We start from the raw sequence: 27,377 nt of genomic DNA, 5'->3' as shown, positions 1-27,377 counted from the left end.
AAATCGATACATATCGACTGTCAGCTTACCTTTTTTGGATGCACAACAGATTTTCAGAACGTTCACAATTATGGCTAAGATTGGTATATAATCTTTTCTGTTATCGATTTTCGATAGCTTTGTCCTGTTATACAACTCGATTAATATCGATCAGTAATTTAACTATTTTCTTTAGATATTGCCATTATATTGAGCTTTCATCACGCTCTCTCAACGCCAGAGCATACTACAGGGTATCTCGCTGTCATGTAAGCTCGCCCTTAAAGCATTTACTTGCTTTTATCAGTGTTAGTTGCATTCGCATTGATTGAACGCACTGGGTTTTGGTCAACGCCCACCAGTGCGTCAATGTGGTGCAAGCAACACCACAGCCCAAACACTGGGAACATTTAGTTTTTTTTTGTTTTAGCATTGCTGTTGCATGGCGCCACATATGTGAGATGTTGCAATAGCAGCAGCTGCTGTTTCCTGCCAGCTAGAGGCGACATTTAGCAGCTGATTCCAGCTACCAGTGCCAAGTGGCAACAGCAATTGCAATTACAGCCAACATCAGCAGCAGCAGCAGCCGAAGCAGCAGCAATTGCAACAGAAATGTGGCAGCCACATTGTCGGTTGCAAGTCAAATTAGATGTGAGCTGCGCTTAAGCCAAGGACGCCCCAAAAATAAACTCAATTGGGCTATAAATAAACCAAATCGTGAACTGTGCAGCAGACAGCACTTGCCATTTGCCACTTGCCACTTGCCACTTGCCAGTTGGCAAGTTGCAACAGAAGGCAACGCGGTGGCAATGACGTCAAATGCACAACGCATGCGCTCTGCATTTTATCTGGGCAAGCAGATCGCTCGACTGTGGCCATGTAATTGGCTCCCTGCGCACTGCTACAATTCAAACGCATTTCATTCTCAGCTGCAGCTGCTGAAGATGTGCCAGCAACTGCAGATGGGATTCTCATGCAGATTGCCAATTGTACAACACGAACTAGCAGCAGGCAACAGAAAAAAAAATAAAACAAAAAAAAATAAAAAAGAGGCGACTCCCTACGATGTTGGTGGTGGCTGCTGTTGCAGTTCTTGCTGCTGCTACAATTGTTGTTGTTCTTGTTGCTGTTGCTGTTGCTGTTGCTGCTGATCTCATTGCTGCTGCTGTTTTAGTTGTTGTTGATGCTGTTGCTGTTACTGTTGTTGCTATTGGCATTGCCGCTCTTATTGCTGCTGTTGTTGTCGCTAGTTTTTTAGCTGTTGCTGCTGCTGCTGCTGCTGTTGCTGCTGTCGCTTTGGCTGAGAACACGCTACACATTCCGCGACCTCCGCTTGCCACCTATTTCATACATTTGTTGTTGCTGCTGTTGTCGTTGTCGTTGTCGTTGTCGTTGTCAATGTTGCTCATGTTTGCCATGTTGCTGCTTCTGCTGCAATTGGACACGGCGGCAACGATTGCTCGCATTCGTTGCGCGCGCTCTGAGTTAATATTGTTTGTAATAGCCACGTTCCCTACGCTGTAATCATTCGACAGACCCTCGCCTTGAATGCTGCTCTGTGTTTCGCCCGGCTTATAAATGCGCTCGTATAAATAATTGCGCTTGGCTGGCTGCCCACTTGCCTGGGACAATTCAAAGCAAACAAATTGAATTGAATATGTTAATATAATTGCATGCCTTGGCTAAGGCCCCCAGTGCCCAATGCCCAGTTGCAAGCAGCAGCAGCTGAGGCTGGAACCCCAACATTGGGGGCGTTTAAGAAACCATAAACTGAATGCCTAAATGTCGCTGTAAACGCAACGCCAGCTGGTTATCGGCATTGCTATCGGTAATCGTTATCGGCGTTGCCATCAACATCACCTTCTGCACAAATATGGCAACGCTGTCAATTGACTTCCGCCTTATCCATTTGCAATCACTCGAATGCAAATGAATCCATTTGCGAATACATTATGAGTGCAACTGCTTGATGAGCTGAAATAGTCTTGAATAGCAAGTGAATTAAAAAGAATTTTATGCTTCATAAATAATATGAGTACGAGTAACGAATTGATAGCGCTACTCAGCATAGCTTCCTAGATTGGCTCGACAGAATTTTATGTTTGCTTTGATCTAAGACCGATTGACTGGGCTTTGCTTCTTCTCCTTCCCTGCGAGCTATAGCTCCATAGACTACTTGATTACTATATCAAGTATGATATATTTAGTTAATATTAGAAAGAGCCTAGTCATAAGTTTCGAAATTTCTTTTCAACGTGGGCTGAAAATGGCAGCTCAACAACATAAACAGTTAAATAGGAAAGTAGTTAGGGCTTTGACTAAGTTGTCGCTGGACTAAGCCAACTCATGGCTATTAAGTGCTAGTCTGAGCGCGCATGATTGTATTGATTGTATAGAGATAATGCCCCTATGTATTTGCAATCAATTGACAGCTCTGCTTGATTGATTCAACGAGCGAGCGAGCGAGCGAATGAATGGTGATAATAATGTAAGTGCACACTTGAATCATTCATGCACTCGACTCGTGTATTCATTTGCGCCATTAATATGAATGAGTTGGCAACTGGCGGGCCAGGGCTTTCGCTTTTCAGAGCTGGGGCTTTGGGAGCCCGCTTCTCCAGGCAGGTCAATGTGCGCCCCCGCATGTGCCCAATTTGTGGGGGTCAGTCGCAAAAAGCAATTTGCAGCACGCTCGACTGGAAGCCGCAGGAATGTCAGGTCCCATTTCCCAACTTTCGAGCATTAGAATTCAGAAAACCGCAAATCGCAAGTCGATAAGAAAGACAGAGAGTGAGTGAGAGAAAGAGAGAGAGAGGCGAGCGCACAAGTGGAACGCTGCTCCATGCCATTTGTAATTTCCGTCCGAGCAGCTCATTAAACGCTTTGCAAATGCAGGCAACGAACTGAAGAGGAGAGTCTTGGCTGTTTGTTCTTATTGGTTCGCTGATTCGCGATTCAGTTAAGCGTGTAATAGAGCGGATGTATAGCCTAGCTCCAATGCTGTCAACGCTCGCTACCAGACGCCACCTGGCGGCTAAAACATACAACCACAGCTAAACGACGTTTCTTCTTTCTTTTGTTTCACTTGCAGATGCAAGCCGCAGCAAGCAACAGCAGCAGCAGCAGCAGCAGCCGGAGTCGACGCAGCAAAACACACACAACGATCTCTACCGGGATGCTGCTACTCTCGCTGGGATTGGCCATGCTGATGGCCCTGCCCGGCCAGGTCGCGGCACGTATGGCCTTCGAGAAGCTGACAGATTACGATTTTGCCGGCACCACGTACTACAGCGTCAAGAATCTATCGCTATACGAATGCCAAGGCTGGTGCCGTGAGGAGGCCGATTGCCAGGCGGCCGCATTTAGCTTCGTTGTGAATCCATTGTCGCCGTCGCAGGAGACGCACTGCCAGCTGCAGAACGACTCATCGGCAGCCAATCCCTCCGCAGCGCCTCAGCGCTCAGCCAATATGTACTACATGGTGAAGCTGCAGCTGCGCAGCGAGAACGTTTGCCATCGTCCTTGGTCGTTCGAGCGCGTGCCCAACAAGATCATACGCGGCCTGGACAATGCTCTCATCTATACCAGCACCAAGGAGGCCTGTCTGTCCGCCTGCCTGAATGAGAAACGCTTCATTTGCCGCTCCGTGGAATACGATTACAACAATATGAAGTGCGTGCTCAGCGATTCGGATCGTCGCAGCTCGGGTCAGTTTGTCCAGCTGGTGGATGCCCAGGGCACGGACTACTTTGAGAATCTGTGCCTGAAGCCCGCGCAGGCATGCAAGAATACACGCTCATTTGCCAATGCACGCATGGGCGTCTCCGAGGAGAAGGTAGCTCAATATGTCGGTCTGCACTACTACACGGACAAGGAGCTGCAGGTGACATCCGAGTCGGCCTGCCGTCTGGCGTGCGAAATTGAATCGGAATTTTTGTGCCGCTCCTTCCTCTATTTGGGTCAGCCACAAGGTGCCCAATACAACTGCCGTCTCTACCACTTGGATCACAAGACTCTGCCCGATGGTCCATCCACTTATCTGAATCACGAGCGTCCCCTGATCGATCATGGCGAGCCCATTGGCCAGTACTTTGAGAATCAGTGCGAGAAGTCGGCAGCAAGCGCTGGCGCTGGCTCTGGCAGCACACCACCCGGCACACTGGACAAGATCGATACGCTGCCCGTCAGCCTGGACACCATCGAGGACCCCAATCTGACCAACATGACGCGCAACGATGTCAACTGCGACAAGACCGGCACCTGCTATGATGGTGTGTGACTCTTTAACAGCATGCCAAAATGGACCTGGCTCTAATTGAATCTAATTCTCTCTTCCTCTTCAGTTTCCGTGCACTGCAAGGACACACGCATTGCTGTACAGGTACGCACCAACAAGCCATTCAATGGACGCATCTACGCTCTGGGCCGCTCAGAGACCTGCAACATCGATGTCATCAACTCAGATGCCTTCCGCCTAGATCTAACCATGATCGGTCAAGACTGTAACACACAGAGCGTGGTAAGTAGAGGAGTTTAACTAATAAATTGTCACAATAACTGCATATATGTGCTCCACAGACCGGCGTCTACTCGAACACGGTGGTGCTGCAGCATCACAGCGTCGTGATGACCAAGGCGGACAAGATCTACAAGGTGAAGTGCACATATGACATGAGCTCCAAGAACATTACCTTCGGCATGATGCCCATACGCGATCCCGACATGATTCACATCAACTCGTCACCCGAGGCGCCACCACCAAGGATTCGCATTCTGGACACTCGTCAGCGCGAGGTGGAAACTGTGCGCATTGGAGATCGTCTCAACTTCCGCATCGAAATACCAGAAGATAGTGAGTAGATCCCCCTGTAAGAATCTATAAGTCGTAGCTAATGCTGTGTCTCCGTCCCTCATTCTCAGCTCCCTATGGCATCTTCGCTCGCAGCTGTGTTGCCATGGCCAAGGATGCACGCACCAGCTTCAAGATCATCGACGACGATGGTTGCCCCACAGATCCCACCATCTTCCCCGGCTTCACCGCCGATGGCAATGCGCTGCAGTCGACCTATGAGGCATTCCGCTTCACCGAGAGCTACGGCGTCATCTTCCAGTGCAACGTCAAGTACTGCCTGGGTCCCTGTGAGCCGGCCGTCTGCGAATGGAACATGGAATCATTTGAGTCTCTAGGCAGAAGGCGTCGTCGTTCTATTGAGAGGTCAGTATTCAAGTAATATTGAAGTATGGCAGACAATAGTTATTCCCTATCTCTCTCTTCCTTTTTAGCAACAACACCAAGAGCGAAGATCATATGAACATTTCCCAGGAGATCTTGGTCTTGGACTTTGGCGATGAGAAACGTGAATTCTTCAAGGCGGATCCAAGCACGGACTTTGCCAAAGGTAAATAGCAACGGCATGACAACAATATGATACAAAAATTCTAGAAATCGAACATGCGTAACACCATTCTAACCTCAAATACTAATTCTATAATAATATAATATAAATAATTTTATTCATTTTTATTTCATTTTCTACATATGTTTCATTCATCACTTTTACACTCAAATGCAGTCTTTCTCTAACCCATCTCCTTTGCTCCCACTAATCTAACCTGAAATACGAATATTTACGCCATTCCTTTTCCGTCAACTAGAATCTAGCCTAATTTCAAACAGCGTCTAATCTTATCATCTAAAATAACTTATCTAATCGTACTATCTCTTTTGCACTTGCAGACAAGACTGTCACCATCATCGAGCCATGCCCCACGAAGACGTCTGTGCTAGCGCTGGCCGTTACCTGTGCGCTCATGATCCTGCTCTATATCTCCACATTGTTCTGCTACTACATGAAGAAATGGATGCAGCCACATAAAATCGTAGCATAAGTTAAGGCGCAACACAACACTGAAAGCAATATGTAGAAGAAGAGGAGAGGAAAAAAAAAGGAAAACAAAAACCATACAAGAACACAAATTGTCACCATTCCACACAGAGATATATACACACACCCACACACACATACTCGCCTACTCTCTCACACGCTATGTCTATTTCTCTCGCCTATGGCACGCTTGTCAGCGCTCAGCGCTCTCTCACGAGAGAGAAACCGGCAATGAGAGCAACAGTGCAGTTAATCAGGAAACGGAGCCTCAGCTTCGCTTTGCAATGGAAAACAATTGAAGAAGTTAAAAAGAACGAACTATGAAAGAGAAGTTGGAATTAAAGAAGATGGAGAAAGTTCCCATAACACAAACCCAAACTTACACACACACATAGAGCAGCTGCCTGACAAGCGTATATTTTTTGTTTTTTTTTTTTTTTTTGAGCATTAATAACTATATATACAATTTATTTATTTATATTTATTTAGATTTAGAGCGTGAGTTAATTTGCAGCAAACTGGCTTGGCGAACGCGCCAGCCCTAGCCTATTTTTTATATAAACTTATTTTCTAACGTTTAGTAGACAAAGCAGAAAGCGAATTGCACATTTACATTTAAATGCGAATATTAATTTAACAAATTTTTCAAATGAAAAAAAAAAGCGCGAAGGAAGAATGAAACGCATATGAAAATAACTGCGAGCGCGTACTTTCTATAAAGTTACGAAAGAGACGCCGAATCGTAAAGCCAAGTAGCAGCACGAGCGCGTGACAGAGACAGAGTGAGACAGAGAAAGATATATAAAGTGAGCTTTAAGCTCTAACGATCGTTCGCTTTTGTAACTTGTATAGAGACTGCGGCCGCAGATGCACATACTCACACACTCACTGACACACACATATACACACACACACACATTAATGCAAGTCCTGCTAATTTCCCATACACACAAACAAATACAACCGCACACACGCACATACTCACATTTATTTAATTTAACAAGAAATATATAAAAAAAAACAAACAAAAAATCAATAAAAAAAGAAGAAAGTTTAAGAAGCAATTAAAGGCAATAAAACGGCATATGAAAGCAATTAACAAAATGAAGAGAAACAAAAATGAGCGATCGGAAATCAAGCAAAAAACTAATTTCATAGTGTGTACAATGGAATTGTGCTTAATTGTATTGCATTTATTTAATTTAAATTTATTTATGATAATAAAGAATGATAATACAAACGGAAACGTGTCTTCCTCTCTGCCATAAGAGTATATACTCTGATACGTATTCGATTTACAACATCCAATAAGATTTATCGCATTCCATTCAATCCCCATTTCAATTCAAATAAGAAACCAGTCAAAATCTTCTTGAAATGAGTTTTAATATATTTTTTAAACCAATGGTTCGTATTAAGTAAACATTAGTGATATAAAAAAAAGAGAAATACTTGATGAAGTTAAGATATTTTTTAGCATTTGACTCTTGTAGAAGCGCCAGCAGTTGGATAAGTAAACGAATCAGCGATAATGATTCGCTCATAGTGACAAATCATCCTTATACAAGTTTTAGTTGTCGTTGTTGCGGGTGCGTATGTTTATAAGTTTGTTTTTTGTGGGTGTAGTTTAAATTAGCCTGGTTAATATTAGATGAAACTCAGAGATGTGACACAAGCTAATCAGGAACTAGCCCTTGAGGCTGGTCATGCCCGCACGCATCACCTCGTCGACGAGCAATAAATTGCTGGCAATAATGGAGCAGGAGTTGAGGATCTGCTTTTTGACAATGTAATTATCATAAACGCCAAGATCAGTGGGTTTCATGGGTTCGCCAGTCGACAGATCAAGACCGACTAGTTCCGGGCTCAGCCTGTCCTCGACCGTCAGCTTCACAATGGTGTCCTGTGCATCGTAACCGCTGTTGACAGCCAGCGTCTTAGGTATGACCAGCAGGGCATCAGCAAAGGCCTGCACGGCCAGACGGGCTTTGCCCTTTACAGTTTCCTTATACTGAACTAGCTCGTTGTAGGCTCGTACTTCGAAAGCGCCTGCGCCTGGTACCAATGCCTTATCGCCAATGGTATTGTTGATGGCACGCAGACCGTCCCGAATGGCATCCTTGATTTGAGTGATTGTGTGCTTATTGGGTCCCTTGATCAAAATTGTAACAGACAACGGATTCTTGCAGTCCTCCACAAACGTGTACTTGTTCTCACCGAGAACATGCTCGTACACAGAGCCGGCATATCCCAGATTTTCTTCTTGCAGATCGTCGAAAGAATTCATGGCAGTGCCACCGCAAGCAAGAGCCAGACGCTCCATGTTGCGACGCTTAGCACGACGCAGAGCTAGAATGCCTTCCTTAGCCAGAGCGTCCAGCGAGATGGGATCAATGCCCTTTTGATTGATGAGGACAAAAGTCTTGTCGGTGCCATCGCACACGGCACGTTTAAGCTCGATTACCTTCTTCACGCGTTGATCAATAAATTCACGCTCGGCACGTACAAATGCCTCACGCTCTGTAGCCGTCTTGTAGAAGAAACCAGAGTTCACTTCAGCCTTCTCATATTCCAATGAAACGTTGGCAGTTAGAATGTAGGCGTTCTCCAGTCGCTTGGGCATATCGGGATGACGTGCGCCATGGTCCATGACCAAGCCACGCACCAGCTGTGTGTCCGTATCGGTCTTATGTTGCATCTCCATCAGTTCGACCATATGCAGATCTATGGGTTGCTTCTTATCGTTAGAAATTGTCAGCACAGCATCAACGCAAACCTCCGTCAGAAGATCTGCAAGTTGCGGATGCACCTTGGTCTTCAAACTGGTATTGGCAATTTCCATCAGGTTCTTTTTGTTGATATCGACTGGCACCTTGACTTTGTCCAGCACTTCCAGTGCCTTGTCGCGTGCCTTCTCAAAGCCCTCCGCCATGATGCGTGGATGCAAGCCCTCCGACAAATAAATGTCCGCCTGCTTTAGCAACTCTCCAATTAGCATAACCGTGGTGGTGGTGCCATCGCCTGTGGAATCATCCTGCGCTGTACTGGCACGTGCAATCATCGATGCGGTTGGGTGCTGGATTTGCATATCATGCAGCAGAACGTTACCATCTTTAGTGATCTTGATGTCACCAGCGCCGGAGACCAACCTGAAAGAAATTTTCAATAAAAAACAGTAAATAAATCTATCTATACTTTGTTAAAGTTCACCTGGTCATACTGATCAATCTATGGTTTGGACATGCCTCCTTATATGCATTGCCATTTACCGGCAAATTTAAAATATCAGGACTCTGATAAGAATAAATATAATCGATTTATCGACGTTTATCTATCGCCCTTGCGCGAATGTTCGAGAATCCAAACAAAATATGACTCCATATGTTTGCGGGAGTTCGTATGTGTATTCGTGCATGTGTGAGTGTGAGCGCGTGAGGTATGACAATGACAATGACTGTGTGAGCTTCAATAAGCAATAGCGCAGAAAGCAAATTCACATTGAACATTTAACAAACCAAGTGTTTAAGCATGGGTTTAATTTAACAAATTCACTCAAGCAATAGCAAGTAGGTTTTAATTCTTGAATTTGTAGGCTAAACTGAATATTGCTATCTCAGTCGCTCGATGACGCATGCCGCTATTCGGAAGCAACAAGAACGATTTTAACCTCAATTGCGAAGCGGCAGCACAGATGCCAGAAAAAGTTTGTTAATTATTATGCTGCGATTGTGCAAAGCTATGAGCCTTAAGCATGTTTATTAGTTACGATTTAAATGCAAACTTAAGTGAATGTACTCACATTTTAACTGTGCCTTTTGGTCCTAAATTGGTCCGCATCACATCCTGCAGACCTTTAGCAGCGCTAATGTTAATGGCCAGAGCTTGCGCGGCACGCGCAAATTCAGCCTTTGGGTTCAACAAGCTGATGGAAGCCATTTCTGTATTTCAATTACCAACAAATATTAAATTGAAAGAATTAAATGCAAATGCAACAAACACGCCGGACCAGTTGTTAAAGAAGAATCACCAGGCAGTAGATTGTGGTATCGGTGCCGATAGCTGCTACGCAAAATCGAGTATTGTCACACTATCGATATGATATCAATAGGATAGTATGCTGCTTACACATAATGCGATCGAATTTTTATTTTTGTGACCATATTATATTGAATATAATAATAATAAATAAAAATAATCCTCTTAATCGATTTTTCTTTCAAGCTGTCAGATTTATTTATAGTGTTATATATATACATCATATTTTAAGATGTTAGCTATCGATATCAATGGCAGTGCAGTCCGGTCATTGCTGTCCTTCAGCATCCAAAATTAGCAAGTGGACAGCACTAAATAAAAACATGTTTGCTTTTCTAGTTGTCCGAAAATTCTGTAATAACATTATATATTAAAACTTTAAAATGTGTTCTGTGTGGAGAATAAAAATGTTTTGCGCGTTATTTGCTTTTGTTAAGTAATTTAAATGGCGAGTTTATGGATCTGATGTATTTGACCTGCTACATTCTGTCATATCATAAACAAATCTAAAACCACAAACATATATATATATATATATACATAGGTTTAAATGTTTGTTAAACCATTTGGCTGGCATAATAATAAGGCTCCGATACCGATAACGATATACAAACCAATACATAGCACGCATCTCTAAACGAAACTAATTCGGCGACAATTTTTTTTTTTGTTGAAAGGAATTAACATAAAAATCAAATCAGTGCAGTGCTCTCACATATCCAGCGTGCAACGGGACGCCAAAAAGCTAGAAAATAAACAGATCAAGGTGGAATAAACGAACTCGTGTGGGGCACGATGAGTGTGTTGGCATATCCACGTAAAAATGATGAGGAAATTTTTCGTCAATGCACAAAGGATTGTGGCGTTGTGACGGCCACCGAGGACTTCCAGTCGTTCGCATTGTGTTGCATTTTCTGTAGCGAAAAGTTTCTCTATTTCGATGCATTCATTGGCCACATGCAAACAGTGCACATGGAGGATGCGCAGCGCACGATGGAAAGCGCTGGCTCCGCCACTGGCACCAGCATGTCCTATCCGATAGGCCAGCCCATGTCGCTGGGCGTAGCCGATGTCGATGATGAGGAAGTGCCGCATGACTATGCCAACAATGGCATGCACCAATTTGATGAGATCGAAGACTTGACTGATGCAGACACTGCCCTGTTGGAGCCCCAAATGGTTATCAAACAGGAGCTGCAAGAGCTCGACAGCAGTAACGACGACGACGCCGATGACATTGACGAGGAGGAAGAGGATGACGCTAACAACCTAGCAGTGCCCGATGACAATGACAATGACGATGTCGACGATGAGAGTGAAGCTATACTGCCCGAAAACGATGTGCCCACAGCCAGCGCTAGACCTCGCATAAAGCTGAGGGGACCGCCACCATATGCGGCCCGGCATAGGGTCTCCAGGATAAGTGTTAAGAGGGAGCCCCTGCCAGTCGAGGGTGATGAGTCCATGGATGAGTATGGCGAAGGCGATGGCGAGCAAAGCTATGTGGACGACAATTCCGGCGAGTATCAAGACTATAGCAGCAGCAGTTACAACGCGCAGGGCACCAATCCGCTTGCTGGCGAATCTGATTTCCTTAGCTATGATGAAATGGTTGAGGAATCTTTAATTGGCGTAAGTTCACCGTAGCTCAGGCTCTGTACGGTTCTCCTATCTTATGTTCTACATGTGATCAATTGCAGCGCGATCGTGAGTTGACCATGCACATCAAGGACCGCAAGATGATCCAATTCCTGATACACTCTTACAAGCGCAATCCATTCCTTTGGGATCACAGTCACGCTCAGTTTCGGGATCGTGTGAAGCGTGCACGTTTCCTGGACTGGATTGTGCTAGAGTTTAAGAACCGTTTCAATATCTCCTTGGCCAAGGATGCCATCACGCGCAAATGGGACAACTTGCGAACCGTGTACAAGCGCGAATGCAATCGCATGGCTCTCGAAAAGACAAACATCAGCACACTGTGGTACTTCAAGGAACTCCACTTCCTCAACGAGGTCTATAGCTACAACTCGAAAATGTCCGATGCCGTTGTCAAGGTGAGTCCACACATTATATTTATATAAATATGTATGCAACTTAATGCTCCACGGCTTCGATACTGAGAACTGATATCGAATATAGGCTTATGATAAAAGCATAAACAAAGCCAACTTTAATCAAACAATTTTACACCCAACTATACTAAATCTCAGTTATAGTGCACATAAGGCAAATATTTCGGGCTTCCTAACTCGCCAATCATTGGATGTCACGTATCGATTACACATATGTAAACACTATAAAGAATATATGCAAAATATACCTGATCAAAGTTCAAAATCTAGTCTTTCACACTTCTTCGGACCAGTAAGACCTATACAAGATTGTTATTTATTATTCAGTGCAGTCTTAGCCACAGACTTTTTTGTATGGATACAAATCATTTTTATAAAGAAATATGATTCATTTTATATTTATTTTTGCCGAATCAAGATAAACAAATATTGTTGAACTGCTGTTATCAACCAATTTGAGACTTGTTTCTAATAGTTTCATATAATAGATAAATGTACTATATAATATAATAGATAAATCAGTAATCAATCAAGATAGTTTGTATAAATTTACAAATATTTTTTTAAACTTTCTCAAAAGAAAAGTACATAAAATATGAATATTTTCCCATTTATCCGTTTACCTATGGATAAACTTATAACTGATCTTATATTTTGCAGTTCTGGCTGAAATTTAAATACTTTTGTAACTATATATTTTCGAGAGTTGTGATTTTTAGGATAATTATATAACTAATTGTATCTCCGTTCACAGGAAACATCATATCGACGTCGCTTCTCGGCCATTTGGAATGATACGTCGACGGCGAAGCTGTTGGTGATGGTGAAGCGTTATCAGTGCTTTTACAATCGCTTCGATCCGGACTATCGGAGCAAGGAGCGCCGGGGCGAGGGGCTGCAACAGATGGCCATGGAACTGCAGCAGTTAATTGATGTGACCACCATACAGATATCAAAGCGAATCTCGCAGTTGCGCTTCGACTATTCCAAGCAGAAGAATGAACGTTTGAATGCGGAGCGAATGGGGCGTAAATTTATACCTAACTATATATACTATGATCAGATGAGCTTCATGGACGATGATATACCGCCATTCAAGTGCCAGCATTGCGGCGAAATAGTCCAAACGTTACGCGAACTGGATCTCCACATGCTCAGCCACCAGCCAAGCCTGGGCGGCAGCTACTATTGCAACGTGTGCAACATACAGTTCAACAATGCGGATGAATTCGAGAATCACAAGCAATTGCATTTGGGCGCTGGGCATGAGGTCAAATATAACTGTGAACTGTGCACGGCCAGCTTTCGAGAGAAGTCCAACTTCGACGAGCATTTGCGTCGCCACAATGATGAGCTCTTCCTGCCAACTTTGGCTCTGAATCACAGCATACTGGACAGCGCTAGCGGGGATGTGGACGGTGCCACCGGCGATGGAACAACTATTGTTGGTGCCGGCGAAGAGGAGGATATGTTTCCGCCGGACGGACCCAAGCCGTTCGGCTGTGAGGTATGCCATCGCACCTTCGCCTCGCCGGGCCATCTGAATGCGCATCGCATTGTGCATCAGGATGAGCGCGAGCGCTGCTACAAGTGCGACTATCCGCAGTGTAGCAAATCTTTTGTGTCCCGCCACAGTCTGTTTGATCATCTGAAACAGCACTATAGCAACGAGGAGTTCAAGTGCGATATCTGCGGCAAGATCTTTAAGTCCACCAAGAATCTGCAGAACCATAAGCAGATCCACGATAAAGTAAAGCGCTACGTCTGCCAGATATGCGGCTCGGCATTCGCCCAGGCTGCTGGCCTCTACCTGCACAAGCGACGTCACAATCGTCCCAATGGCACCACCGGCGCCGTTGGCGGTCGTTCCAGCCGCACCACGCTGTGAGCGATCCGTTCCAAACCCAAGCGGTTATCCTGATATGAGTTTTGCCTCAAATCAAACAAACACCCACACACACACACACATACCTACATACACATTATGTTTAAATTATTGCAATGTCCTCCAATGCCAATGTCCGGCAGCTATTTTAAAAGCCTTTTTTCTGATTATTGTATTTACAAATTTTAAATTTATTTTATTATTGTAGAAAAGCGATTACTATTAATAATTTTATTATTTCAGTTAATTTTTAGAATCTTTTTTTTTTGTTTTTTTTTTTTTTAAGAAATTTTTGTGCGCTTTCTCTTAACGATGCGCTGTTCACAATTGTACTTAAAACTAAACAAGTATTTACAAATTGTCCGCAACTAAGCCAAGAACTTTAATATATCTAAGACATAAGACATAAACTATATATACATAGACATATATATATATATATATATATATTTAGATATCTGCCGTCTTGCTCGCACGGCAGCTGAAATGCTCATTTTGGTGGAAATATTAAGAAATTCAATGCAATTCTACATTTTTAGTTTTTTACATATATATATAAATATGTATAAATAAATAAATAAATATATATATATATTTATTTATTTATTTAAATTAATTTAAAGACGTTTCCACCAAAATGCGAATAAAGGTGACTTAAGATCTTCGACGAGGCAACGAGGCAAACACATTCCACACTAGTTAAATGATTAATAAGTGTCAAAAAAAAAAACAACAAAAAACACAAAAAACAAGTATTTCTTAAAGTATTCTATGTACAACTAAGTATATAATCTATATTTATTTAAAACGCGCGTGCGAGAACATAAAAGAGAGAAATATATATATAAATAAACTGCAGTTGCGCAAGTGCAGGGCCATTTAAATAAAGCAACAATTTAACAAAAAAAAATTAAAAAAAAAAAGGAAGAAGCAACAACAGCAACAATAACAATAACAGTTACTAAGCTCAGCACTATTGCATTAACATAATTGTAATGATAATAATAACAATACATACATCAAACTAGTTTTAGTTAACAAACATAAACGACTGAATCTGAAAAATACATTTACATACACATAATTATATACATACGCTTACATATATAAATGTAAAAGCAAAAGTAAGAAATGATGATGATGAGCCCCAACTACGGCCAGCCGTAGCTTCTAAAATCATATATTTGCACATTATATACACAGACATATATAAATATAGATTTAATTTTTAAAGCAGCTATATACATTATAAACATGAAATTGTTTACCAGCCAAAATGTTTCTGTACCTATCTATAAAACCACATCATTTGTCATTTGTCATTTATCATTTTATTTATGGCGTGCAACCCTAGGCTGCTTCATCTCTGTTCAGGGATTTCCTTTTCTGATCTATGAGAGGAAACAAAGCATCACGCACGCACACATGCAGCGCATCTATCTATTTACATACATTCAGCCTAGTTCATTATCGTTATTGTATATAGTTTGAGATGTGCATTTATGAACTGCTTGCCGCAGATGCCTCGATGTTGCTGTTATCGATATACGACTGCAGTCGATTGCATCCGCCAATGACAACGATCAATTCAAAAACTGCAATAACAACACACATATATATCCTTACACATAACAAATGCATACACACACATTCAAAGATACATATTAACATTAAAAATATATAAATAGATATATATTATGTACTTTTATAAGACAACAACAAGAAATTCATCATATGTAAGTTCATTTAGCACAATTGACAGCAACAAGCAAAAATATGTAAATGTAGCAACAGCAGCAGCCGCTACTAGTTTAAGTATTTTAATATTAATTGGCTTACTCATATGTTTTAAGATTTAACAAACGCAGGTGATAAGCAGCACTTGCGTATATCAATTAAAAACAAAAACAAACATGTTTGTGTTTTCTATAACAAAACTTGTGAAATAGTTAACAGCAGCTGTAAGAGAGAGATTTGTACACGAATTAATCCAGAATTCGTTTCAGAGGCCGTAACAAAGTGCGCTTCCTTAAGCTATTAAAAACTATAAACAATACAAATACAAAACAAATACAAATACAAATACAAATACATATATACCTAACTACTAGCATATTTATGTATATTAATTGATAAGCAAAGACAAACAACAATTGCAATACAAACGAAAACAACAAACATAACATTAGGGCGCACACAGAGATTATTGACGCCAAGTTCTACCACATGGAAATTTCAATAAAAAACTATAAATACATATAATTTGATTTACTATTATCATTTCATAAAAACGAAATGTGTCTTGGCTAATTCGAAAACATGTTAACCCCATTTACCAAAGGTTTTAAGCCTTCTGAAAGTAGAGTATCCCCATTACGTCATCATCAAAAACATGATTTTTAAGCACAATTGCCTTTTGGAAATAATTTTTTAGTATCTGAAACAGTCGGCGTCGCTGCAATTGAGAAACAAGTTTTAGAATGAAATTGTCTTTGATATTCTTGGCAATTAAAATGCATTAAGTTGTGTTATGATCCTATCCTATCAGCTCTCAGGGATTCAAAAAAATCTTACAGCTCTTCGTACTCTCTCTGTATGTCTTTCATTCTCTATGTATGTCTCTCTCTCTCCTTGAATGTCTCCTTTACTCTTCTTATCTGTCTCTCTCTCTCTCACTGTCTCTCTCTCTCACACACACCGTCGCACTCACCCTTTTTTCTCTGTCCTTTACTTTCACTCTATCCATCTTCTTCAATCTAATTTTATTTTACGTACACTCACTTTATACAGCCCTTCTACGCACTTCTCATGAAGTAAGATTTATGGCTTTCCCAAGTTTTTATCTCTCAGTCTTTCGTTTTCTTTCTCAGACGCTCCCAATCAATAGATCCCTAAATTATGCCGAAAGCGATCTCTTTATCAGTAACTATTGATTATTGTGGGATGTGTTGGAGTATAATTAACGGCAAAGCAGACCCATTAGCTTTGAAGCACGCCTTTCTATCTGCAAAATCGGGGAATGCGATAAGCATATCAGGCGTGTAGGACAGTGATTCAATTATGTCAGACGTCGATGCTTGCACAAGATAGACTGATAAAAAAAAGTTTAAATACCGCTACTACAGTAGTCGCTCTTGAAAAATAACCGCAAAAAGTGAGAAATGTTTATAACCTCTACTTCTCCTTAGCCTTACTATCTTGCTTTCGACTTCATTCAAGATCTAAATTCGCATTAATAATTAGCGTCTGCTAATAAAGTCAAACAATTAACAAATTCGTACATTAGCGGACTTTGGATTTGTTTTTGCAATGTTACAATTAGCAGCAGCTGCCAGGTAGAATTTAAACGAAACCTCGTCAGGCCTCTTTGGCGCAGACGCACGATGACTCGTTCTTTTTGCATATGGGATTAGATTAGAGATGAGCGCGTGACTGGCACGAACTTAACACCGAGAATAACGAATTAACACATACGATTTGGGAGATCACGAAAGATAAAACGGTTAGATAATTTCTATTTCTTTCCAATTTCGAACTTTCGACCTTTCTAGTTGTGTCATGTTGCGTTTCTGCTATATTAGAAAAATAACTTTTGCTCACCTCTATTCAGATATGAAGTCAACTACGTAAAATCGCATATACTATATGCTAGCGCCTAGAGACTACTATAAACAGCAATGCGACGGGCGCGTGCTCATTTTGTATCTATGTCTGCCTATGTGTGACTGTGTGTGAAAGTATATTTATATACCAATGAAATTTGAAATTCTGGTAAACACATTAATCAGTCCGTGGGTAGTTTGAGTCGATCGATTGTTGATCGTCTGAGCCACACGAATAGCTACGATTGCAGTAAATGAAAGACATTTTTTGATATTTCTTCAAATTGAGTTACTCATGGCTGGTTTGACCCGCGATAACAAATTATATTTAGCCGTCGGCTCTCATAATGTATATAACAAAACAAAACAAGTCAAAAATTGAGGCTTAAGTTGGTTCATCGGTTCTTTTTCTTCTTCTTCTGCTTCCAAGCGTTGACGACACGACGACACTGCATCGCTGTCCTGACTAGACATAGAACTAGATCAGTTCACCATGCTCATTCACTTTGATGATGCGCACTCGCTCCTGCCGATTCGATAGGACCTCATCGATATTCATGCTGCCGCTGCTGCTGCCATCTCTATTGGAGAACAGACCCAGATTGTCCTTTATCAAATGATCGACGGCACAACCATCGCACTGTAGTATGACTACGCCACTATTGTAGGCCTCCTCGCTGATGGTCTTAGTATTGCGTGTATTGCACAACTTGCAAAGGTACACGATCTCCATGCGTCGCTGCATGCGCCGGAAGCGTTTCAACGTGGTCGGCGATAATGAACCCTTTGGCTTGGCTCCAGCTACACTACCTGTAATCTCGAACGGTTTGGCCGTAAAACGACAGGCGTCGAGTATGGAGCGCGGTATGGATAGCGTCGATCGTTGGACGTCATTCAGCGCTTTGTCCGCATCGGCATCGGACAGTGGCACTGGTCCTTGTTGTTGTGTGGCATTGAGGATCGCGTTTTGTCCATTCTGGCGTAGATAGTTGAGGGTACGCGAGGTAAAAATATTGCGCAATGCGTTCATTTTACATCGGCATATTCACGGTTATGATGGATACGGATATGGATATAGGTTATTCGATGCCAAACACACTGCCGATCTGCGCGTGTGAGTTATTAAGATGATACTAATTTATTATTATCATAAACAAACGACGCAGTTTGCTCCACGGAGAGCGACCACTGTGGCTAAACCATCGCACACCGATACGCAGAATAAGTAGTGGTACAATCGATAGTATCGTTAAATCAGTGACCAACAAGTTGGTGGAAGATGTAAAGGTACGAGTTTGAAAACGAACGAGCAAAAATTAACTGAAACATATATTGGTTTAAAATAAATTATGTAAGATGTATTTATTTTGATTCCTTTTGATATTACTTTAATTATTTAATTTTTGAAAGTATTCAAATAAAAAGGGAGCGTTGCCAGTATGTTAGAACACAAACAAATTTTAAGGGATGGAAATAATAACATATGCACTAGAAAAGCATTCAGTATTTTGTATATTCGAGTTTTTAACTCCGTACAACTTTTGGTCACACTTATACAGTTTATTGCTCGATTTCTTGCTTATAGAAAAATAAACAAAAAGAAGGCGATAAATTGATTTAGCATGGGCGTAACCGTGTTGCAACCATATCCACTGCCTGAGGGCAAATCGGGGGCCCACATCATGGACCATCTGGGCAAGCGCTTACTCTCCCTGGGCGCATCACATGCCGGCCAATTTCTGGTTGATTGCGAAACGTTTATCTCAACACCACAGCACGGAACACCGGCTCGAGCAGTCCATGTGCTGCACAACTCTGAGTATCCGGCTTCCACATTCTCCATAATTGACAATGGCACTGGCAAGCAAGTGGCCATTGTGGCCGATAACATTTTCGATTTGCTAATGCTGAAAATGACTTCCATATTCACGTCGAAGAAACAGACGAAAATTGAATCGCGCGGAGCCCGCTTTGAGTACGGCGATTTTGTCATCAAGCTGGGCTCTGTTACCATGATGGAGCACTTCAAAGGCATACTAATTGAGATTGAGTACAGGCCGTGCGTGACGCTTTCATATTGCTGGGAAATGATACGCGAAATGCTTCAAGGCTTCCTTGGTATCAGCGTGGCCAAAGAGTATCCCACCTACTTCACCACACAGACCATCATGAACGCCATGGGCCAGCAGCAGCTGCATGCCAAGCAGAACGACATCTACGAGCCAATGGACACGGTCAAACAGTATCTCGAGCACTTTACCAATTATCGCAAGCATGTCCAGTTGCACGGCTCGCTGGCCAGCTCAGCTGCTTCCATTAGCTCAGTGATGCTGCCCTCAACGGTTGGTATGGGGCGACCCTGATGCGAGGTGAAGCTGGAACCGCCAGATACCGCCTAGCCAGCTGCAGATTTATCATACTATTTTGTTTTCTGACTTAAGCAAAAACTCAAAACTGAAAATTTAATATATTTATGTTCTCTTTTTATTATTATTTTGTATGTATTTGTAACACAATAGTTGTATATAATATATATAATAATATAATATTTATATATATATATAGATATATATATATATATATATATGTGTGTATATGTATAGTAATATCCTATAATATGCGTATGTGCAAGTTGCTCTCTCACACGACAATTTCTGCAAAGTACAGTTGCGTTCGAAGCGCTTAAAAAGTAAAAAAAAAAAATCGGAATTTTGAATTTTCAGGCAGGGCATAATGTCCTTACATTTATACAAAAGAAAACAAAGAACAATTTAGTTTAAGCCTTTCCAAATACTCTCGAACTGTTATACAAATAAAAGCAAGAAAATAATAGAAGCCTTTTGTTTTTTTAAAAATGTGCATAAAATATATATATGTATTTATTCAAGGTGTATGCGAGCATTACATATAGAAAAAAAATTGTGTAGTTCGTATATATTTATAATGATAATAACTTGATAATTTGTAGGGGCGAGGAGTCTTCTCACAACAAGACATAATATTTTTGTTTTTGTTTTTTATACTTAAAAGTAAGAAACTGCTCTTGCAATTTTTATTATTGCTCCAATGGTAAAAATGGTTTGGGTGTGTGTGTGTTAATGTTGTGTAAAATACAATCAAAATATAAACGAACCGCAAATTTTGTAATACAATCAAAGTTAAAAGATTTTAAACGAATGTGGAATTTAAATCGGTGTGCCTGATTTTATTATAGTTTTAGTTTTTTGTTATGTGGTATAGGGGTGCCGAACATAAATATGTATATATGTGAATTATGCATTTGTTTGTTTGTTTGTTTGTTTTTTTTGCATTTCATTCTTTCTTTCCTTCGCATGAAAACTTAAACATAACACAATAATCGTAATATAATCTGTAACTATTCCTTTTTGCTTGCATGGATTTCTCTTAAACTTAGTTGTATATCATAGTAATTTTTAGTTGTGAGTTAAATGTCTAGTAATAGTAACGGTGTTTCTGTGTCTGTGTTTAAGTTTGTGATTGTTTGTTTGTGTGAGTGTTATTGTGATTGTGAGTGTATAACAGTTTCGTATAAGTAAATATGTTTGCAGTTCCATTTACTACTGCAGCCTGCAGCCTGCAGCTGTGCAGCTGCGGCAACGACAAAAATTGCTCTCATCAGCTTTTTTTCGCGCGCGCTCTTGCTAACTCTCTCCTGCCCTCGCGCTCTTTGAAAGTATTTGTGTCTGTCTATAGGAGTGTGTGTAAGTTTGTTTGTATGTGTATCTGTGTGTGTGTATGGGTTTGTATTTTTGTTTATTGCTGTTTCCGTTGTTGTCGTTGTTTCCATTTTCTTTTTGTTGCTGTTATTTTACAAATATTTTAAAATAATTTTATGTTTATATATTTGTGTATGTAAATGTATATATTACTCATATAGTTTAAACGGAGATCAATTTCCGATTGATTGTTATTTGTAGTTACTTTTTTCTACTTGTATTTTATGTCCTCATTTTATTATTCCATGTGCAACAACAACAAAAGAAACAACTTTTGCTTTGTATACTTTCTCTCTCCCTCTCTACCTTTTTCTTCCTGTCTCTTCTCTTAAGTTTTGTGTGTTTAGCTGTTGTTGTTGCTCGCGTTTAACGGTGTTTCGTTTTGTGATATTGTTGTTCTGTTGTTTGTTTTTGTTGTATTTATTTCATTTTAGTTTTTATTTTTTGCTGCTGCTGCTAATGCTGCCACTGCTCCAAATTGAAGCCACTCGATCCTTGCTTTTTAGTCGTGCATGGGCAAAGTTGCCGGCTTAACGTGTCCGCCGTCGCCTTCAGAGACGAAACGTTTGCGTCCACTGTAAACAGAAAAATGAAATTGATAAATACATCGAAATAACTAGAAATATACTTATACTAATACTAAAAGGTAGCAATTTCAGACCTGAAGCAAACTAAAAATATAGTACATAAAGTCCAGATTAACATACATACATGAATACATACGTACATAGATATCTATGTATATTCTATGTGGACTCTTTCTTTTTCCTCATTTAACCATTTTCAGTAAATTATAACCAAATGATATAGTTTATATTTCTAATTGGTTAGAAAATAGTGTTATACTGCACTTTAATTCTGTAATTTTTGATTTTTAAGCACACTTGTGCATAACATATTCAGTGCAATGCCATGAAAGCAACACACATTACGCATTATGCAATGCCACAATTACAAAAAAATACCAGAACTGCGCTACGAAAATACATTTAGCGAATTTCGCTAGTGAGATCAAACTACAAAAACAACAAAAAATGTCCTAAAAAGCCCCAAAGCGAATTCTTGACGCTTTACTCGAACGAATTTGCAGCAGAGTTTATTCAACCGTTGACCCTTTTTACTCCTCTCTGAACGGAAAACTGCAGCGACAAAACAGCTGTGTTACGACTAACTTGAGTAAGTGTGTGTGGGCGAGATGGAGCGGTGAGGTGAGAAGAGTGTAATACGACTAGAAACTAGTTTCGCTGGTTTATCTGAAGCGCCGAACAGGCCAGTATCAAATTTTAACCTACATCAACTTCAAAGCTCTATTCCAACTCATACTGATGTACACATGAATGTGCGCATATAAACGCAATTTGGAGACTGGGCGATCAACTGTGGAGAGTATAGGCAGCGAATGATTGTTAGCTCAAGCGAACGATAGTGGGACACATAGAAGAGATAACAAATGAAAAATTAAGAGTTTTGTGCCTGACTGTCTAATACTCTGCATATACTTGTATAAATACACAATCTTTTTATAAATACACAATCTTTTTAAAAACAATCGAAAGCGTATTGAGCACGGCATACACCTTATTGCTTTTCATTTATAGGGTATTGAGGGACACGTTGTCGCAGCGGCGTTTGAGTGTGTACATGTTGGTGTGTGTGTCTGCAAAGTAAATGCTTCTGTCGTAGTAGTTGGTGATTTTTTTGTTCATTGTGGCTATGTTAAGTGCCAAAGAGCAACAGCCGCAGCCAAGGCGAATGCAAAATGCAGTTACAACTGCAACGACGTGAGCTAAGCTCACAGCAACAACAACTGTCAGCCAGCCTGTTATTGTTGTTGTTGCTGCTGCTTTTGTTTTGTGGGTGTGGCGGAGCAGGTCGATAACAGCAGCAACTGCAACTGCAATGGCAACGACTACATCTATAGCCAAGGCAGTAGCAGTTGTAGTCGCCATTTTTACCTTCTCCATGGCACTCACGATCTTGAGCCACATGCAGGTTGTTGCACCACCAACAAACACACCAACACAGCCACCACCAGAGCCACCACCCTAGAAATAACAATCACAGCAACTATAACAACTACTTGTAATATCAATGCCAACTTTGTTGTGCTCTAATATATGTAGGTGCGCCCAGCGCTACGCAATCGATATGTATTATCAATATAAACACAATCACTCACAGACACGTACCCATCTAACCACATGCACACAAATGTTTGGTTGAAAAATTATAAATAAATTGAAAACGAGTCACCCAAGTAAAATAAATAGTGCAGGTGGCGTGGTAAACTAACAACGGAATCAACAATCTTAGAAGTCAATAATAAATAAAAGCTACTTATATTTCTTCTTAGCAACCCGACTATTATTTACCCTATTGCTGTGATCATATTTGTATATATGTATGTATGATCGTATATGCATATTGCGAAGTATTTAGATTAGAAAATATTTAAATTCGAATAAATATATATATATAATATATATATATATAAGTTACAAAATGTGCAGAAATTATGAATAGATATAAATGTATGTAAAGTAATAGCAAAAGGTCAATTAAAAAGCATTTTCTTAACATACAGTCCATTAAAATCTAAAAAAAAATAAACACATTTTATAAAGATATAAAACTGATATTTGTATGTAGAAATAATAAATATATATGTATGTTTATATACACTGAAATAATAACTAACCGGCGCTGATAAACCGGCCCCTCAAACAACGCCAACGACTGCCCCAACCTAACGTAGACGCTGACGACGACAGAGCCAACGTCGCCTTGCCGCAAAAATCAAACTGCGCAATAGAAATATCATAAACAAACACACACAGACATGTGTGTGCACACACCAACACACAGAGAGAAAGAGAGAGAGACACATATACATGGTCAACCGAAGCATATAAAATTGAGAAAATGAGCCAAAGCAAAAAGAGAAGAAAAACAACAGCTAAGAACGACGCGACGGGCGACACAAAATAATAAACAAGTCAAGAAGGGGAGCCGCAAAATGCCGGCAAAAAAAAATCAAAAACAAGTTGATGTGGTGTCTACATACACATATATATGTATACATATGTATGCGCATTCTACATATACATGCATATGTATATAGGTATATTTGTATGAATACATGTGTTTTTTGTATGTACAAAGCAAAGAACAATAATAAAAACAGCAAGACAAAATAATGGGCTATATATTCTTGACGGGGGAGCCGCCTCTGACTGACAAGATTACGTAAAGTAAATTGTTTTTGTTTTTGGTCTTCTCTTTTATTTTTTGTTCTTTTTGCGTTATTGGCTTGACGGCTGCTAAACGTAGTTGTTGATTATTTTGTCTTACAGGTGGGCCTGAACAGTGGGCCTTGCTTATTAGCACACACACACACAAATAAAATATATTGGCATGCCGATCATACTTATTTGCAGTATATACCAGCTTAAAAGGGGGCGTGGGAGGGTGTTACTACACTTACCGCGATGGCACATTGTTGATAATCTTGTCGGTTAGGAAGCCGGCACGATTGCAGCGTTCTACAAATCGATCGAGTATTATATACGCCAATGGCACGTCCAGCACGATATCCGCCATGTCATCATAGACGCGCATGAAGCCCTGCAATCAAAACCAATCAAACAAATGTAAACATTGACATAAGTGCATACATATGTAGCTATATCTATATTATATACATAAGCATGTTCATATCAGGTAGCAGGGAAAGTTTATTTTCCATTGTAATACTAGACACAGTCTAGTCTATTCTAGCTTATTTCTATATATGATCTGATGCTTTTCATTCAAACATTCACAGGAAATTGCCTGTGTGTAAATTGAGTAATCTGGCAGCACTAAATAAATTGCTTATGCATTAAGATGGCTGCGCCTTGCTGTTAAGCCGCTGTCCTTTTTGATGGATATTTGCTATATATTTGAAAATATCACTGTTTTTTTAATTTTAAAAATATTTCACCCCACTGTCAACCCAGTACATATATATTTTTAGTTAGCTACGTTTTTCTGTTATATCTATTTATACTATAGTATATATTTTTAATTTCATTATTTGGTATTTTTCCAAAGAGGTCACCGCTCAACGATGTACGTCTATTTTTTATTTTGCTGAATAGAATAGATTAGATTCTAAATTTAATTTTTGTTTTGATTTTTTTTTTGATTGCTCTAGTTGTATAAGATTGCCATAGTATTGGGTAGAGAAAGATATGGAACGTTTTACTAACCTGCTCCATGCCAGCTGGCAAAACCAGACACGTTAGATCGAGCGATTTGAGCAGCTCGCACATGGCCTCTTCGGTGGTCTGGCTCAAGGATTCGAGTGTCATAACAATGGCCTCATAGACGAGCTCATGATGATAGTGAGGCACTTCCAGGGCGCGCAGACAGCGTTGCGCCTCGGCCATATCTCGGGAGGATAGATACTCCTTGAGCAGCAGGGTCATCTGTTTCGTGATGGTCTTCACGGGTCGCAGGGGACCGCCCATGCCCCAAACGTTGTCCAGGTGGGCCCACACCTGCTTGTGGAGCAGCGCGTCGGCACGGCGCAGCGCCTGCTCGGCATGTTCGTTCACCTGCTGGTGCTCCTCAGGTCGACTGACAAACTTGGGCGGCATGCAATCATCGGCTATGGCCCTAGCCATAAAATTGCCAAGCATGACTGGCGCCTCGGGTGTGTCCAGTATGAGATCGGGCAAATTGGCTAGCAGCATATTGAAGCCCTTCTCGATGTCCTTGCCGGTGATGACGCGACCATAGAGATCTGAGATCAACACCGAAGTCATCTCCCGCTGCGAGTCCTTATGATCCATTGCAATCTCGACAAGGATACTGGTGATGTACTCGCGCAACGGACTCTGCAATATCTCGTCAAAACTGACCGCCACCTCGTGCGTATCCCCATGCTCATAGTATTCGAGAACAATCGGCTCGGCAAGCTTGAAGAATTCTTCGGGCGTGATTTCGGTAATGACCTCGCGCAGCTCCACATTTCGATCGTTGCACTCACTGTCATAGTTGGGATCATTCTCATCTTCATACACCTCGGCCAGCGCTTCAGAGCCGGGCAATCCCCAAACACCTTTGCCGCCTGCGCCGCCTTTTTTGGGTAGGCCGCGACCACGTGTCAGATTGCGGGATCTTCGACTATTCTTCCAACGACGATGCGGCACCACATAGCCCGTGCCGGCTGGCAACATGCCATTGGCCAGCGATGAGACCGTGGAATTGGCGGTGCTTGGAGCAGCACCGCCACCAGAAGCAGCGACGCCATTGGTTATCAATGTAGCAGATGTGCCGCTGCCGCTGCCGCTGCCGCTGCCGCTGCCACTACCGGTACCGCTGCCACTGCCGCTGTTCTGTCTTTGGATGAGGCGTTTGGCCTTTCGTTTGATGCGGCCGTCATGACCATCACCTACAGGCAGAGGCTTCTTTATGTGCCCGCAATGATTGTGGCCATTAGAGGAGCCACCGTTCAGCTCTACCGCTTCAATCTCGCCATTCAATTCGCGTTCCACCGAGCTTTCCTTTGAATCGGAGCCTTCATTGTTCCCGACATCGCCGTTTGCTTTCTTATTGAGATTCGACTCCAGCTCCATACTTTTTTTCAGATCGCACTTCTTAGCTCCCTTGTACTTTAATCCTTCTTCGACTTACACGGACAATCACTCTCTCTCTCTCTCTCGATCCCTCTTCGCTGCTGTTTCTTCTTGGAATGCCCAACAACAACAGTTAGAGTAAGAAACACAGTTTCTTCTCACCGTATCTCTTGTGGAATCGTTATATTTTTAATTTTTTATGTATATATACATATATATATATGTATATATATGTATATATATATATATATATATATATATATATATATATATATATATATATATATATATATATATGTATCGTCCTCTCTCCCGCTGTCTCTCTCCCTCTCGCTATCTTCGACTTTTTGTTAGTTGTACTGTGTGACCAGGTGCTACACTTTCCTTGTGCTCCTTGTTGTGTTTGCTTGCTCTTGATTTGATAGGATCCTGTAATAAAAAAGTAAAATAATATCAAGAGTGAAATATTAGTGGATGCCAACTAAGTTCTTTTCCTTTCTGGTTAGATATATGTATGAATTTACTGTAATTGTTTACTATGAGAGCTGGAACCATATA

The 27,377-nt window shown here is 41.1% G+C and overlaps 6 protein-coding genes across 6 annotated transcripts; 3 read left to right on the top strand and 3 right to left on the bottom strand.

Moving 5' to 3' along the window:
• Positions 1-3,078: 3,078 nt before the first annotated feature.
• Positions 3,079-6,248, top strand: LOC111602871. The gene is made up of 6 exons (XM_023320196.2): positions 3,079-4,250; positions 4,323-4,498; positions 4,558-4,831; positions 4,900-5,194; positions 5,263-5,378; positions 5,717-6,248. Exons 1-6 carry the CDS (start codon positions 3,155-3,157, stop codon positions 5,866-5,868), a joined length of 2,109 nt encoding a protein of 702 aa, XP_023175964.2. The 5' UTR covers positions 3,079-3,154; the 3' UTR covers positions 5,869-6,248.
• Positions 6,249-7,226: 978 nt separating this feature from the next.
• Positions 7,227-9,906, bottom strand: LOC111602855 (T-complex protein 1 subunit zeta). The gene is made up of 2 exons (XM_023320170.1): positions 9,664-9,906; positions 7,227-9,013 (listed from the first exon to the last, which is right to left on the bottom strand). The coding sequence occupies exons 1-2, from the start codon at positions 9,798-9,800 to the stop codon at positions 7,552-7,554; spliced, it is 1,599 nt and encodes a 532-aa protein (XP_023175938.1). The 5' UTR covers positions 9,801-9,906; the 3' UTR covers positions 7,227-7,551.
• A 382-nt stretch (positions 9,907-10,288) lies between these two features.
• Positions 10,289-14,069, top strand: LOC111602877. The gene is made up of 3 exons (XM_023320204.2): positions 10,289-11,531; positions 11,600-11,956; positions 12,729-14,069. The coding sequence occupies exons 1-3, from the start codon at positions 10,695-10,697 to the stop codon at positions 13,860-13,862; spliced, it is 2,328 nt and encodes a 775-aa protein (XP_023175972.2). The 5' UTR covers positions 10,289-10,694; the 3' UTR covers positions 13,863-14,069.
• Positions 14,070-17,872: 3,803 nt separating this feature from the next.
• On the bottom strand, positions 17,873-18,675 carry LOC111602870 (mitochondrial protein import protein ZIM17). Its single transcript, XM_023320195.1, has one exon. It carries the CDS (start codon positions 18,489-18,491, stop codon positions 17,940-17,942), a length of 552 nt encoding a protein of 183 aa, XP_023175963.1. The 5' UTR covers positions 18,492-18,675; the 3' UTR covers positions 17,873-17,939.
• A 302-nt stretch (positions 18,676-18,977) lies between these two features.
• LOC111602872 (mediator of RNA polymerase II transcription subunit 20) lies at positions 18,978-19,928 on the top strand. Its single transcript, XM_023320198.2, has one exon. It carries the CDS (start codon positions 19,084-19,086, stop codon positions 19,822-19,824), a length of 741 nt encoding a protein of 246 aa, XP_023175966.1. The 5' UTR covers positions 18,978-19,083; the 3' UTR covers positions 19,825-19,928.
• Positions 19,929-21,602: 1,674 nt separating this feature from the next.
• Positions 21,603-27,019, bottom strand: LOC111602875 (programmed cell death protein 4). Its single transcript, XM_023320202.2, has 3 exons — positions 25,449-27,019; positions 24,683-24,822; positions 21,603-21,773 (listed from the first exon to the last, which is right to left on the bottom strand). The coding sequence occupies exons 1-3, from the start codon at positions 26,817-26,819 to the stop codon at positions 21,701-21,703; spliced, it is 1,584 nt and encodes a 527-aa protein (XP_023175970.2). The 5' UTR covers positions 26,820-27,019; the 3' UTR covers positions 21,603-21,700.
• Positions 27,020-27,377: the final 358 nt, after the last annotated feature.

This window comes from Drosophila hydei, unplaced genomic scaffold, assembly GCF_003285905.1.
Source record: "Drosophila hydei strain 15085-1641.00,03,60 unplaced genomic scaffold, DhydRS2 tig00000343-arrow-arrow-pilon, whole genome shotgun sequence".
NCBI classification, from domain to species: domain Eukaryota; kingdom Metazoa; phylum Arthropoda; class Insecta; order Diptera; family Drosophilidae; genus Drosophila; species Drosophila hydei.
The sequence above is the reverse complement of the archived record's forward strand: the minus strand, read 5'-3'. Positions and strand labels throughout refer to the sequence as shown.

What these genes read in the sequence shown, in the direction of transcription:
- LOC111602872 (XM_023320198.2), top strand. Translation starts at nt 19,084, where the DNA reads ATGGGCGTAACCGTGTTGCAACCATATCCACTGCCTGAGGGCAAATCG.
- LOC111602855 (XM_023320170.1), bottom strand. Translation starts at nt 9,800, where the DNA reads ATGGCTTCCATCAGCTTGTTGAACCCAAAGGCTGAATTTGCGCGTGCC. An exon ending in CCAAAAGGCACAGTTAAAAT is followed by an intron (nt 9,014 to 9,663) that starts GTGAGTACATTC and finishes AATTTCTTTCAG; the next exon opens with GTTGGTCTCCGGCGCTGGTG.
- LOC111602877 (XM_023320204.2), top strand. Translation starts at nt 10,695, where the DNA reads ATGAGTGTGTTGGCATATCCACGTAAAAATGATGAGGAAATTTTTCGT. An exon ending in TTGAGGAATCTTTAATTGGC is followed by an intron (nt 11,532 to 11,599) that starts GTAAGTTCACCG and finishes GATCAATTGCAG; the next exon opens with CGCGATCGTGAGTTGACCAT. An exon ending in TGTCCGATGCCGTTGTCAAG is followed by an intron (nt 11,957 to 12,728) that starts GTGAGTCCACAC and finishes CTCCGTTCACAG; the next exon opens with GAAACATCATATCGACGTCG.
- LOC111602870 (XM_023320195.1), bottom strand. Translation starts at nt 18,491, where the DNA reads ATGAACGCATTGCGCAATATTTTTACCTCGCGTACCCTCAACTATCTA.
- LOC111602875 (XM_023320202.2), bottom strand. Translation starts at nt 26,819, where the DNA reads ATGGAGCTGGAGTCGAATCTCAATAAGAAAGCAAACGGCGATGTCGGG. An exon ending in TGCCAGCTGGCATGGAGCAG is followed by an intron (nt 24,823 to 25,448) that starts GTTAGTAAAACG and finishes TTTTGATTGCAG; the next exon opens with GGCTTCATGCGCGTCTATGA. An exon ending in ATCAACAATGTGCCATCGCG is followed by an intron (nt 21,774 to 24,682) that starts GTAAGTGTAGTA and finishes TTCTGTTTACAG; the next exon opens with TGGACGCAAACGTTTCGTCT.
- LOC111602871 (XM_023320196.2), top strand. Translation starts at nt 3,155, where the DNA reads ATGCTGCTACTCTCGCTGGGATTGGCCATGCTGATGGCCCTGCCCGGC. An exon ending in GACCGGCACCTGCTATGATG is followed by an intron (nt 4,251 to 4,322) that starts GTGTGTGACTCT and finishes CTTCCTCTTCAG; the next exon opens with TTTCCGTGCACTGCAAGGAC. An exon ending in CGTCGTCGTTCTATTGAGAG is followed by an intron (nt 5,195 to 5,262) that starts GTCAGTATTCAA and finishes CTTCCTTTTTAG; the next exon opens with CAACAACACCAAGAGCGAAG.